The following is a 13,326-nucleotide window of genomic DNA, read 5'->3' on the forward strand; positions in this document are numbered from 1 at the left end:
TGTGTGGATAACTAATGCACATTTCATAATATATCGTAAATTTATATATGCGATAGTTCACAATAGATTTTTGTTGATTTTCTGTTTGCAGTTTGCCGGCTGCACTGTTAAGGTTGCGCAAGAAGGAGCTGCGTTACTTTTAATGTTAACTAACAGTTCGATGATGACGTCACATTTTCGGCCCTGTTACCCGATTTGAAATTTGGCGGGCACTTAAGCAAATATTCCAAATATTAATTAAAGAAATTTTGTAACAGTTACAAGATATTTAAAAATAAGTTAAGAGCTGAATTTAACAAAGAAAGGGAAAAATAAGATGTCAAAAAACTATTTATACACTGCGTTTTCCAATTCTGTTATGCTCTAATCTTCCAGAACAATGTTAAACTACAGCTGAGTAAACGTAGATAACTTTATGCTTTAGAATGCCTGCCAAAGCTTTCATATGGTCCAATGCATTTATTACAATCACAAGATTTCCTAATCTGTTTACAGACTTTGTAAGACAGAATAAATCATCAAAAACAATAAAAAAAAAAAAAGATAAGCTATTTAGTTCACTGAGAGCGCTATAAAAAAAGAAACAATAAAAACCTTAAAGTTGTTTCTCTTAAATTGTACTCAATAAAAATGAATACTCTTTTATTTGAAGAATAAAATAAACGTTCACACCAAAGACTCGCTTGATGCAAATTAGCACGCTACATTCGACGATCTCAAATCGTTTTGTGAGTTAATTATGCATATGAATAAATTATAAGTATAATAATATTCGAAAAGGAATGGAGCTTAATCGAAGTATTTCTTGAATTCCAAGCAACCGGCCCAGTTCTCATCCCAGCCGGGAGTCACCTTCTTGGCGTTCTCGTACCACTTGTTAACGTTCGCGTACTTGCTGATGTCGAATTTGGCCACTTCGAAGCTGGACACGGTGGCCAAGATGGCGATGTCGGCGACGGTGAGCGAGTCGCCAGCGACGTAGGTCTGACCCTCCAGGAAGGTGTTCAGGAAGTCGAAGGCAGCCTCGATCTTCTTGAAGGCCTCGGGATCGGCGGGCGCCTTGGCGAACACCTGAGGATAGTAGTAGTTGGCAAAGCTCTGGTACAGGGTGCCCATGTCGAAGTACAGCCTCTGGTTGATCAGGGCGCGCTTCTTGGGGCACTTGGGATACAGCGAATCGGTCTTGCCGTACTTCTCCACCAGATAGACCAGAATGGCGCGCGACTCCCACAGCGCGAAGCCATTGTCCACCAGAGTGGGGATCGTGTGCTGGGGATTGATCTTCAGGAATTCGGGCGTCAGATGCTCGCCGGCCTGCAGATTCAGCAGCTTCTTGTTCAGCTCAACGCCAACAGCCTTAGCGGCCATGATGACGGAGCGGCAGGGCGAGGAGCCGGGCAGATAGTAGAAGTCGACCATGTTTGTTTTACTATAATTAGAAGAGCACAGAGAATGAACCACCATTAGATGCGCTCTATAATTTCAGCAAAAACATATGGAAACCCATTGGGAATCATAATTAAATATCGGGCTCATGTAGTCTGTATGTATGTAGTCCTGTGATGTCATAGATATAACTTGTTCTATTTTGTTTTCTCTTTTGGGTTTTTTCCACACTATTCACATAGTTTGTTCTATTGTGTTTGGCTCACAAACACAAATGCACACACACTTTGATATATTCATATGTATATAACTTGTCCACTATATATATATATATCTGTGTATTGGAACACTTACTTTATTTTTGCAGAAAACTGACGGCGCACTGTGCTAAGTATCAAGCAAGACTGTTGAGCTTTCCAAGAGACGCGCGGCTTTTATAGACCGCCGGCCGCCGGCGTGAGTCAGTCACCGGCCGCTATGAAACCGGCAAACGCAAGCAACGAGTTATCTACGGTTTGGGGGGAGGGAGCACAGTGTGTACACAAATACACACAAACATGCATACACTCATACATAGACACACCCAGCCAGTTAGATGCCAACAGACCGCTTGTTGATTTCGCGTGTTTGGCGTTGTTTGTATGCACATACACACACACACACACATACATACATACATACAAACTAACTATACATTTTGTTTTCGTATTCAGTCATATAGTTGTTGTTAGACTTTTTGCTGTACATATTTTGCAAAAATTCTCTAATATGTGTGTATATGTTTGTTAGTATGTATGTATGTATGTATACTCTGTATATCATTTATTCATTTGACCATTCACATAATATAGACAGCTTGAGCTTCTATTACGTCCATTATAAACAATTTTGCTTTTGGCAAATTGTGTGAATTCTTTGCAGCTGTTGTTAAGTAGAACTTGAGAAATTTAATATATGAAAATAATCACGATAACTTAATTGTAAAATAATTGTTAAAGCCGGCATGAATACATTTGATCTCAAGCACACAAATGCATGTGTTCTAAGTCGTAAATATTTGTGTAGGCTCAATTATTAAAAAAAAAAATTACAATTAAAAACAAACAACAAACAAATATTCAGTCAAGTAGTTCATTTTCCAATGGCCTTGAAAGTGTCAAATTATACACATACATACATATGTATGTGTATGGACGTTCAGCTGCCCACGCCCTTGACATGCGATCGATCAAGAGCGAAAGCTTTGCCGTTAAAGGCATGTAAATAAACGCTGTGTACAATGTATAACAATATATGCCAGTAATCATTACTTGCTTGTATTGCTCCTATGTATGTATTACAGAGTGTCTGTATGTATGTGCATTTCTTAATGTTATTGACTTTCCATTAAGGGCCAAGCTAAACTTAGTTCAGGGCGATTAGTGTGAAGGGCCACAAATGCTCGCCATTGTAACTAGCTAAGGTCACGCAAAGTCGCCAGGAGCTGTATATAATATATATCAACCTGACTACAACTACATATATAATTATTCTGTAATTACACCTTCGATTTTTATTAGACGCAAAAGATCTATTTCTTTTGATTTAATTTTCTAACATATCTCAAATAAGTATTTATTTTCTGTCCTAAATATATATTTTTTTAGAATATAACAGATGGCCTGATGGCTAGATGTATAAGACTTCATCAGGTTTCATAAAGTTTCAGTTCAAGTAATAGTACCTGTGACGAAATTCAGCTCTCTCATATTAGTAATTTACAAAAAAATAAATGACTTGGCATTTATTTTGTACGTACGACTCGAATATTCTATGCACATCAAACATTTTTTTACTTTTATCAGTTTCGCAACTGGCTAATTTTACTATCACCATGACACTGCATAAAAGCAATTAAATATAAACAATGAGAGCCGGCTCACTATGATGGGGGTACACGTCAGTCAAATCTTCAAGCCAAAAACAACTCGAGCAGCTGAGATCTGAGAGAGCTTTAGTCACTTTTCAAAGTTCCAGAATCTTCGTAGCTCTGAGAAAACCCCAAACATAACAATGTGAAGAAGAAGCCGAAGAAGATGAAGCATAAGAAACCATCGGCAAGTTACTCATTCGTGCATAATTCAACGATTCAATGAAAATCATAAACAATGATTTGGGTTTTTACGCATCGAACTCTGACGAAGAGAGAAAAATGTAAAGAAAGGTCGTGGCGTCTATGAGCTATACACCTATTTATATGTATGTCCGAACAACCGGTTTACCCACTCCAACAACGCATGCGTCATGGAACCCTCTCATAAAAGATCCCACCAGCGGCGCAGAGAGCTTTGGAATCAACAAAGAGAAGAGCAGCTGAATGTGAAGAGATTAATTGTAAGAGAGGCAGTAAAAGATAGTTTGAAATAAATTCAATTTATATACATACATATACCCTCTTCGTATGAAGCTGATAGAGACTAGAGTGACACAAAAAGCTGAACACGAAATATTTAAGATCTGTGGAACGAGCGGATAATAAATTATGAACAAAGATTAGATTGTCTATATATGTACATATATGTATGTATATCATTCGCTTTTCATATACAAATATATGTATATTGGAACATAATAGAGACAATGATCGAGCTCTGAATCTATTTACAGGGTACATTTTAGCTAGACAGCTACAAACAGAATATATGTATGTATATTCATCATTTTTGTATCTTTTCTATATGTACAACCGTTGGAATGATTACACATACCATCAGAATTGGTAACTAAAAACTAAACTAGATATTTTCTGCACACTAAGTTCATATGAATTAGGCGAAAGATTCTAATACAAAATGAAAAGTTTATCACAAAATAATATTTTCATGAAAACCATCTTGACAAGTAAATTTTAGTTTATTATAGCAGTAATATAATACTTGATTTTTATGATGAGCTTCAGTGTACAAAATTTGTCTACTTACACATATCAATTCAGAAATTTTAATGAAGCTAGTTCGGAATGCTCTCCGCATACACACAAGATGTTATACAGTTGTTTTTCTCTGAGTATACTGTAAGGGCGGCAATAGAGGTAAATACACGATAAGAAAGGCGATACAGAGGTATACATGTATGTACATGTATTTGTATACACATTTGTCCAGACATTCTCGCATTTCCCAATAGAAGCATATAAAAGTCAGTAGGGGATCGCCAGTCAAACAGATCAGACTGAAACGTAACTGCGCAATGGACTTTTATTATTTGCCAGCTTCGCCTCCCTGTCGTGCCGTTCTCATGGTGGCCAAGGCCGTGGGCGTTGAGTTGAATAAGAAGCTGCTGAATACCTTGGCAGGTGAGCAGCTGACGCCTGAATTTGTGAAGATCAATCCACAGCATACGATTCCCACTCTGGTGGACAATGGCTTCTCCATCTGGGAGTCGCGTGCCATTCTCGTCTACCTCGTGGAGCAGTACGGCAAGGATGACTCACTCTATCCCAAGGATCCACAGAAGCGAGCTTTGATCAATCAGCGGCTCTACTTTGACATGGGCACACTGATACACAGCTTCGCCGACTATTACTATCCGCAGTTCCTTAAAAATGCGCCTGCAGATCCAGCCAAGTTTGCTAAGATGGAAACAGCCTTTGAGTTTCTCAATACATTCCTAGAAGGTCAGAAGTTTGTGGCTGGCGATACTCTGACAGTGGCCGACTTTTCCATTGTGGCCACAGTTTCCACATTTGTTGTGGCAGACTTTGATATTACCAAATACCCAAATGTGACCAGATGGTATGAGGCCGTTCAGAAGGTAATACCCGGCTGGGATGAGGGCTTGGATGCAATGAAAGAATGGATTGCAGAGAAACGCAAAGAAAATGCAACGAAGTAAAATATAATGATTCTGTAAATTTTCAAACTATTTGAATAAAAAAAAAGACAGAAAATATTCCATGAATTATATACATATAAATATATAACTACTAGCGCATGCTATGAAGAAAAGCTTTACCAATTTTTCCATTCGAACATTTTACTGCAAGTCACAGGCATTCACGATTGATGAAATTATGATTGCCAGTGATAATACGCCGCGATGACATTCTGATTGCCGGTGATAATACCCCACATGGTTTTCCAGAACAATATGCCACTTACAAATAATTTTTATCAAGCATGAAAGCAAAGAGGAATTGGGTTGCGATAACAATTCACATACATATGTCATGGCTTATCTGAGCTTTTACTACTCGTATAATAGAAGCCAGCAGAAAGTGAGCGAATTCAGTAGTCGCTCGAGCATTGAAGGCGTCGGACACGAGAATTCAGATAGTGGAAATGGACTTTTATTACTCACCTGGCTCGGCACCCTGCCGCTCCGTTCTTATGACAGCTGCCGCTTTAGGCATTAAGCTGAACAAGAAGTTGCTCAACACTGGCGAAAAGGAGCAGTTGAAACCGGAATTCATCAAGCTGAATCCCCAGCATACGATCCCAACGCTCGTCGACAATGGCTTTGCCATCTGGGAGTCGCGTGCCATTCTGATTTACCTGGTGGAGAAATACGGCAAAGACGATTCGCTCTATCCCAAGGATCCACAGCAAAAGGCACTAGTGAACCAGCGCCTGTACTTTGACATGGGTGTGCTTTACCAGGCTTTCGCCGACTATTACTATCCACAGTTTCGTTTCAACAAGCCCGCTGATCCCGAGATCTTCAAGAAAGTCGAAGCTGCCTTTGCATTCCTGAACACCTTCCTGGAAGGTGAACAATATGTTGCCGGCAGTCGGCTGACCATCGCCGATATTTCCATCTTATCCAGTGTATCGACCATTGTGACAGTGGGCTTCCCACTGGCCAACTATCCGAACGTGGCTAACTGGTACGAACGTGTCCAAAAAGAGACGCCCGGCTGGGCTGAGAACGTTGAAGGCTTGGAGAAGCTCAAAGAGCGCATTGCTGGAATGCGCAAACAGTAAATTTATCGCAATCGCAATCGCAAATTCATATTGTATAACAAATATTTATAATTTCACTAAACAATAAGTTCGCAGAAAATATTGAATAAACTTTATATATATTTATGTATGTACATGTATTCCCGGCTAGTTGAACTAAGTGTATTTATTTATTTACCAAACAATCACTGAAATTAAGCATGTCAATAATTACCGGCGAAAAGCTTCGCAGTGCTTACAAATATGTACATACATATATATGTGTATATCTGTGCATATGCACATACACATATGTATATACATATGTATGTACATACAGCTGTATTTAAGCATGAACTTTGCAGCTTCAGCTTTCGTGTATTCAGCTTATTTGCATGGCATGGCTTCTACATACATATGTTTGTATGTTTGCATATATTCTTATATTTCTGTGTATGTACATATGTGTGTGTGTATGTACGTATGTCTGTGCAAATCGAGCTTATTCGTCGCGGCGCTAAAAATACCATATGTGTTGACTTTTTAAATGTTCTTTCTAACCTGTTGCGCGCCGTAAATTTAGCGAACTCAGGCAGCTTTCATGCTTCGTTTAAGCTTTTTCAAAGCTCTTCTTAGCAATTCTCACAGCTTTAATAATTATCATGAGCAAATCAATTTCATAGTTTGCTAACATTCTATGCATGTCTCTATTTATTAAATTAACACTACCATATTTTTATATTTCTGAATAAAGAAAACAATTAATAATGAAATGTTATCGCTCTATTATTAATTTCGAATGCATGAGATATATGTAGATAGCGCCGCATGAGTAATAATTGTTTGTATATTCGCTTTGAGAGCCAAATGAGTATATTGGTTCTGTTATCGCACAAAATTTATTATTTCACAAATATTTCATTTGGATAGATATTTCACACTGAAGTATGTATATTTTACTATCTTTATATATCAGGCTTAGCAAATGTTTATTTTGGATAGATTTTATATCACAATTTCACACTGATATACAATATATCTTTTCATATATATTTTTTCATATAATATCTTTTCATATCAGCATTAGCTCACGCCTTATTATTTTGTAGCCTCTTGAAGCGTGAACGAGTATGACACATTCAGTTGGAATCGCCTCGAACGTTCGTATTTATTACATATTCCCATATACATACATAATAACTCCCATATAAAACTGAAAGTAACAGTGACAAACAAAACATGATAAGCAATTGAAAAAGTACTTATGAGATAATATTCTATAAACTATTGCTATAAAAGCAGTTACTGTCCCGTGCTCAAAATCAGTTTGCGATCAGCATTCGACAGTAGAGTACAATCAGTACATAAATACAGCATGGATTTCTACTATATGCCCGGCTCAGCCCCCTGCCGTTCAGTGATCATGACGGCGAAAGCTCTGGGCGTCGAGCTGAACAAGAAAATTGTGAATACCTTGGAGAAGGAGCAACTGAAACCAGAATTTGTGAAAATCAACCCACAGCACACGATCCCAACGATCGTGGATAATGGCTTCGCACTGTGGGAGTCGCGTGCTATTCTGGTCTACCTGGTTGAGAAGTACGGCAAGGACGACTCGCTCTACCCCAAGGATCCCAAGCAACAGGCTATAGTCAATCAGCGCCTATACTTTGACATGGGTGTGCTGTTCAAATCATTCGCTGATTATTACTACCCAATATTAATTTTTAACAAGCCCGAAGATCCTGAAAACTTCAAAAAGATCGAGACTGCCGTCGGTTTCCTAAACACCTTCCTCGAGGGTCAAGAGTACGTGGCTGGCGATCATTTAACCATCGCTGATATTGCCATTCTGGCCACCGTTTCTACATTTGTGGCTGTCAATTTTGAGCTCAAGAGCTATCCAAACGTGGCCAAGTGGTACGCCAACGCCGAGAAGGTAGTGCCTGGCTGGTCAGAAAATTTGGAAGGTCTGGCCCAGATGAAACAATGGTTCGATGCTAAAATGAAAGACGTGAAAGCCTAAATTATTTTTTCCATTTAAACTAATATATAAAGTTATGTATTGTTAAGAATGATAATAATCTTTAATGTTTCGAATCAATTATATACATTTTGTCATAATATTCGCTAGATTCCGTATCCCATATTTGAATAAAAACTCATCATGATTATGACTAAATAAAAGTATATATATATTTCAGTTCTTCTTGGTTTACAATTGATAAAGTTAAGTTCTATCTCCAACTTTTAGTCTGACTCCGGCTCCACTAGCTTCTGCAGCTGGCGATATTTGTGAATGGCCTTGCGCACGAATTCCGTGGTTCGTCTGACGCGTTCCGGCGTAATTTCCTCGGCTATCATGCGACCCACATCTTGTGCCCCGCCAAAGCGTAGATAGTTAACGGCCTTGTTTGGAAACTCACAGATTTGAGTGTGTCGGCAGAGCGTGCTGGTGATGGCGGTGCCAAAGAGGATCACCCCCACGGCAGATAGCACGACGGCCACAATGCGGAAGAGTGTGGACATCAGTATGGAGGGCAACAGGCGGGACGCAAAGGCTATCAAGGGATTCATTCCAGGAGAGGGCGTGGCTGCCACAGTTGTGGTACTATCTGAAGCAACATCGGGGCTGACCTGATTGGCGGGCACCAAGAAGCCCTCGTAGCCGGTCTGCACCATAATGGGGCCCGGATACGGATAGATGCCGGCCGCTCCAGTTAGGGGCGCGGGATAGCCCGCGGCAAGCGGTTGCAAGCCAGCAGCACCGCCGAATTGACTCAGATACTGCTGAAAGGCCTCGGGCGTGATCAGGCCGCCGGCATAGATGGATACCGGCTCATTGCTGCTGGCACTGGCCACATTATCACCCGGCTGTAATGGAATTATCTGAGATCTCTTTCTACCGTCATTTGATTGTTAATTCACTTACGACTGATGGTTCCTGCGGTTCGTTGTTTCCCGCCGAAGTTTGATTCGAGGAACTGGCACTGGTCAGAGCGGCCTCGTTTGAGGCGATCGGCTCGACGTGTGTGTCCGGCAGCTTATCCGTCTCCTCTATGCTATTGACAGCTGTTGCAGGGGGAGCTGTCTCCAGTGCCGGCAGCGTGCAGGCCTCGTAGAGCATCATGAGCAGCAGCAACAGGCGCAGCGACATGTTGTATGGATTTCTGTAGCTCATCTCGATGCACTTTCGGGACGACAACTGTTTACGGCACCTGTGCAGCTCAGCGCCTTTATAGGCTCCGTCTGGCCGAGTCCATTTTGAGTGCTTGTTATCCTTGTGCGTTGCGCGCTCAATTGTCCCTTCTTGTTGCAGCTAATGACAGATTTTCTGGGAATTTGAATGGTTAATGCCTTTGAATGTCTTTTCCATAATTTTCCAAAATAGGCATTGTCCTTGGCTTACCTGCATAAATGACACCTCAGGTAACTACCCGTCGAGTGAGCTAGGTAAGTTTCGCTTTACACTGGCGGGCGAAAAAGAGTGCCTGGTTCACGCTCAGCTAATTTCCTTCACATTTCAGATTATCTAATGCCCCACGACAGCGCGTGCCTGCTTTTAAGTGGCCAAGAAAGTGCTAAAAGTTAGCCTAACATGCATTCGGGCCGGGCCCACTTTCAGTTTCGCCCCCAGTTACCGCCTGACCAAGTTTTCGAGCGCCATTCAGTTGGAAAGACTTACAGCAATCAATAACAAATAAAACACGTAGCTACAACAAATTATGTAGTGGCTTAATTTTAGAAGGGAAAAAAAGGAGCAGACAAGCGCACGATATCCTGACCGAGTTTTGGCAGCCGCACGCCCCCACAATCCGGCTACTGCCCTCACTGCGCCACTCGCCCTTTCGCTCGCGCCAAGCGCCCGTTCAGGTGAGCACACATTAGCCGAGGCGACGCGCCGCGGCTGTCGTCCAGGTAACGTTCGCTATGAAAACTAAACGAAAATAGCAAAACAAAACAGACATGAAACAAAGCGCCAAGCAGCCGCCGATGACATGAAAGTTCTGAAAATTCAAACAGGCAGACAACGACAACGACAACGACGACAGTGACAGCGACGGCGACGGATACATTGAAGGACAGACACGTCCCCAAGTTAACATAAACAGATTATATCATCAACAAAGACATCATCAACGCAACAGCAGCAACAGCACCCACCAGCCACCAGCCACCAGCCAAAGGACCAGAGCTCCGCAGCGACGACAGCAGCGCTCGACACTCGCAGCCACACTGGGGAACTGCATAGACATCGACTCCGTGGCCGTGGTGCAACACAAGCTGGTGCATAGGATTGTGTGAGTATGCAGCTAGCTGGCAGCAATTCCATTTCCCACATTCATAATTCAAAATTAATCGAGGCACAACAGCTTCAATTAATACGCCAGTAACACACTCAAGTGTGAATAAATATCCACAGCCAAGCACTTGCATACCCTAAAATATTTCTGCATCTGGTATTTTGCATTAATTAATTTCAGTTTGTCGAATTTGTAATAATACATAAATAATTCTTAATTGGTTATATATTTTTCTTTGTAATTTAATTCATTATATTTCAAAGAAGTCTTCAAAATCTTGTTTTCTTCATGATTTGATTTGTTTGGAATTTCTAGATTATTTTTGTATTTATTCATAACCTGATCTCAGCCTCAATTATCATTGATTCTCATTACTTAGCTTAGCTTGTTTACCAAAACCACGCGTGTATAAATGAAAGCAAATTAGATATTATCAAAATAACATATTGAGAAGAAATTTCGGTCGACCTTTAGCATTCACCTTGTCCAGACCTAATGTAAATCGTCAAGCAATTTACATTAATAAAATATTTGAAATCGATGAATTGATTTTCTGCTGTACGAGCGACCAACTGGTGTCCTGTCGTGTGCTTGTCCAATTTAGTAAGCCCTTTCAGTTGATACCCATGAATCGGACCGAACAAATTGTAACCGAGTTCGTCTACTTTCTCATTGTCAGAGGTGGTAAAATGTCGACGCCAGTGCTGTACTATCTGCCTCCGAGTCCGCCCTGTCGCAGTATTCTGCTGCTGGCCAAAATGCTCGATCTGAAGTTCGAGCTGAAGATCGTCAACATACTGGAGGGGGAGCAGCTGAAGCCCGAATTTGTGGCCATGAATCCACAGCACTGTGTGCCCACCATGAACGACGAGGGATTGGTGCTGTGGGAAAGGTGACAATCGCTAAATGAAAATACCTGAAGTACGGCAAATGTTTAGTATTAATTCTCAATTTTAGTCGCGCTATACTCTCATATTTGGTTGCCGCCTACGCCAAGACGGACGAGCTGTACCCCACGGATATACGAGTGCGAGCTCTCGTGGATCAGCGGCTACACTTTGACCTGGGCACCCTCTATCAGCGCCTCACCGACTTCTATGTGAGTGGCTGACAGCATAAGCAGTCGACATCTAGTAAACTAAACATACTCTCCTCGCAGTTTCCCACAATGTTCATTGGCGCCCCCCTGGACGAGGGGAAACGAGCCAAGCTGGCCGAAGCTGTAGGCTGGCTGAATTCAATCCTCGAAGGCCGCGAATACGCAGCTGCAGATCATTTCACCATTGCGGATTTGACGCTTCTTGTTACCGTCTCCCAGCTGGAGGCCTTCGACTTCGAGCTTAAGACCTACAAACATGTCAAGCAATGGCTGGAACGATGCAAGCAGCACATGGCGCCCTACGACTACGAAGAACTCAATGCCAGCAAAGCGGCTATGTTGGCCGACATGTTCAAGGCGAAGATGAATCAAACAGGTGGCACCTAATCAGCTACCGTAATATACCTATACTAAATATATAGTTAATAGTGTGTGTGTGTGTGTATGTTAAAGTTGTATTAAATAAATTTTTAGTTCTTGGCTTTCAATGAAAGAGATTTGTTTTTTAAGATTAGTATAGATAGATATAGATATAGATATAGATATAGATATAGATATAGATATAGATATAGATATAGATATAGATATAGATATAGATATAGATATAGATATAGATATAGATATAGATATAGATATAGCTATAGATAGATATAGATATAGATATAGATATGATTAGCTATAGATATAGATATAGATATAGATATAGATATAGATATAGATATAGATATAGATATAGATATAGATATAGATATAGATATAGATATAGATATAGATATAGATATAGATATAGATATAGATATAGATATAGATATAGATATAGATCGATATAGATAAGATATAGATATAGATATAGATATAGAGATAGATATAGATATAGGATATAGATATAGATATAGCTATAGATATTAGCTATAGATATAGATATAGCTATTAGATATAGATATAGATATAGATATCGCATAGCTATAGATATAGATTATAGTATAGATATAGATCTAGATATAGATATAGATATAGATATATAGATATAGATATAGATATAGATATAGATATAGAATAGATATAGATATAGATATAGATCTAGATATAGATATAGATATAGATATTCTAGATATAGCTTATTATCGATATAGCTATAGATATAGATATAGATATAGATATAGATATAGATATAGATATAGATATAGATATAGATATAGATATAGATATAGATATAGATATAGATATAGATATAGATATAGATATATATATATTATAGATATCGCTTCTCGATATATTAGATATAGATATCGATCTAGATAAGATCTCGATATAGCTATAGATATTAGCTATTAGCTATCGATATAGATATAGATCTCGATAAGATCTCGCTATAGATAAGATATCGCTATAGATATAGCTATAGATCTAGATATAGATATAGATATAGATATAGATATAGATATAGATATAGATATAGATATAGATATAGATATATAGATAGATGAAGTCTATTATCATAGAATTTAATTTTATCGTTTGATATGCCACATCAAACTAAATTGAGTTAAGCTAAATTCTAAAATGGCTTAGAACTCATTTGAAAATCAGTTGTGAGTTGGCAGATAACTGCCAATCA

The 13,326-nt window shown here is 39.5% G+C and overlaps 6 protein-coding genes across 7 annotated transcripts; 4 read left to right on the plus strand and 2 right to left on the minus strand.

The window, feature by feature from the left end:
• Positions 1–601: 601 nt before the first annotated feature.
• LOC108659283 (glutathione S-transferase D1) lies at positions 602–1,462 on the minus strand. Its single transcript, XM_030383585.2, has one exon. It carries the CDS (start codon positions 1,417–1,419, stop codon positions 790–792), a length of 630 nt encoding a protein of 209 aa, XP_030239445.1. The 5' UTR covers positions 1,420–1,462; the 3' UTR covers positions 602–789.
• Positions 1,463–4,545: 3,083 nt separating this feature from the next.
• Positions 4,546–5,372, plus strand: LOC115562311 (glutathione S-transferase 1-1). Its single transcript, XM_030383583.2, has one exon. The coding sequence runs from the start codon at positions 4,615–4,617 to the stop codon at positions 5,257–5,259; it is 645 nt and encodes a 214-aa protein (XP_030239443.1). The 5' UTR covers positions 4,546–4,614; the 3' UTR covers positions 5,260–5,372.
• Positions 5,373–5,637: 265 nt separating this feature from the next.
• Positions 5,638–6,482, plus strand: LOC108658502 (glutathione S-transferase 1-1). The gene has a single exon (XM_018111167.3). The coding sequence runs from the start codon at positions 5,706–5,708 to the stop codon at positions 6,345–6,347; it is 642 nt and encodes a 213-aa protein (XP_017966656.2). The 5' UTR covers positions 5,638–5,705; the 3' UTR covers positions 6,348–6,482.
• A 1,048-nt stretch (positions 6,483–7,530) lies between these two features.
• On the plus strand, positions 7,531–8,458 carry LOC115562310 (glutathione S-transferase 1-1). Its single transcript, XM_030383581.2, has one exon. The coding sequence runs from the start codon at positions 7,681–7,683 to the stop codon at positions 8,329–8,331; it is 651 nt and encodes a 216-aa protein (XP_030239441.1). The 5' UTR covers positions 7,531–7,680; the 3' UTR covers positions 8,332–8,458.
• An 18-nt stretch (positions 8,459–8,476) lies between these two features.
• Positions 8,477–9,486, minus strand: LOC115562308 (uncharacterized). Its single transcript, XM_030383578.2, has 2 exons — positions 9,238–9,486; positions 8,477–9,179 (listed from the first exon to the last, which is right to left on the minus strand). Exons 1-2 carry the CDS (start codon positions 9,484–9,486, stop codon positions 8,556–8,558), a joined length of 873 nt encoding a protein of 290 aa, XP_030239438.1. The 3' UTR covers positions 8,477–8,555.
• A 999-nt stretch (positions 9,487–10,485) lies between these two features.
• GstD11 (Glutathione S transferase D11) lies at positions 10,486–12,116 on the plus strand. 2 transcript variants are annotated; one of them, XM_030383580.2, is made up of 4 exons: positions 10,486–10,606; positions 11,289–11,501; positions 11,567–11,708; positions 11,769–12,116. In XM_030383580.2, the coding sequence occupies exons 2-4, from the start codon at positions 11,299–11,301 to the stop codon at positions 12,093–12,095; spliced, it is 672 nt and encodes a 223-aa protein (XP_030239440.1). In that variant the 5' UTR covers positions 10,486–10,606; positions 11,289–11,298; the 3' UTR covers positions 12,096–12,116. The 2 variants fall into 2 exon arrangements, with proteins under 2 accessions (XP_030239440.1, XP_030239439.1); XM_030383579.2 differs by lacking the exon at positions 10,486–10,606 and having other exon boundaries at positions 11,079–11,501.
• Positions 12,117–13,326: the final 1,210 nt, after the last annotated feature.

Source organism: Drosophila navojoa, chromosome 2 (genome assembly GCF_054131105.1).
Source record: "Drosophila navojoa isolate 15081-1374.11 chromosome 2, UAZ_NAV_1.0, whole genome shotgun sequence".
Lineage (NCBI taxonomy): Eukaryota > Metazoa > Arthropoda > Insecta > Diptera > Drosophilidae > Drosophila > Drosophila navojoa.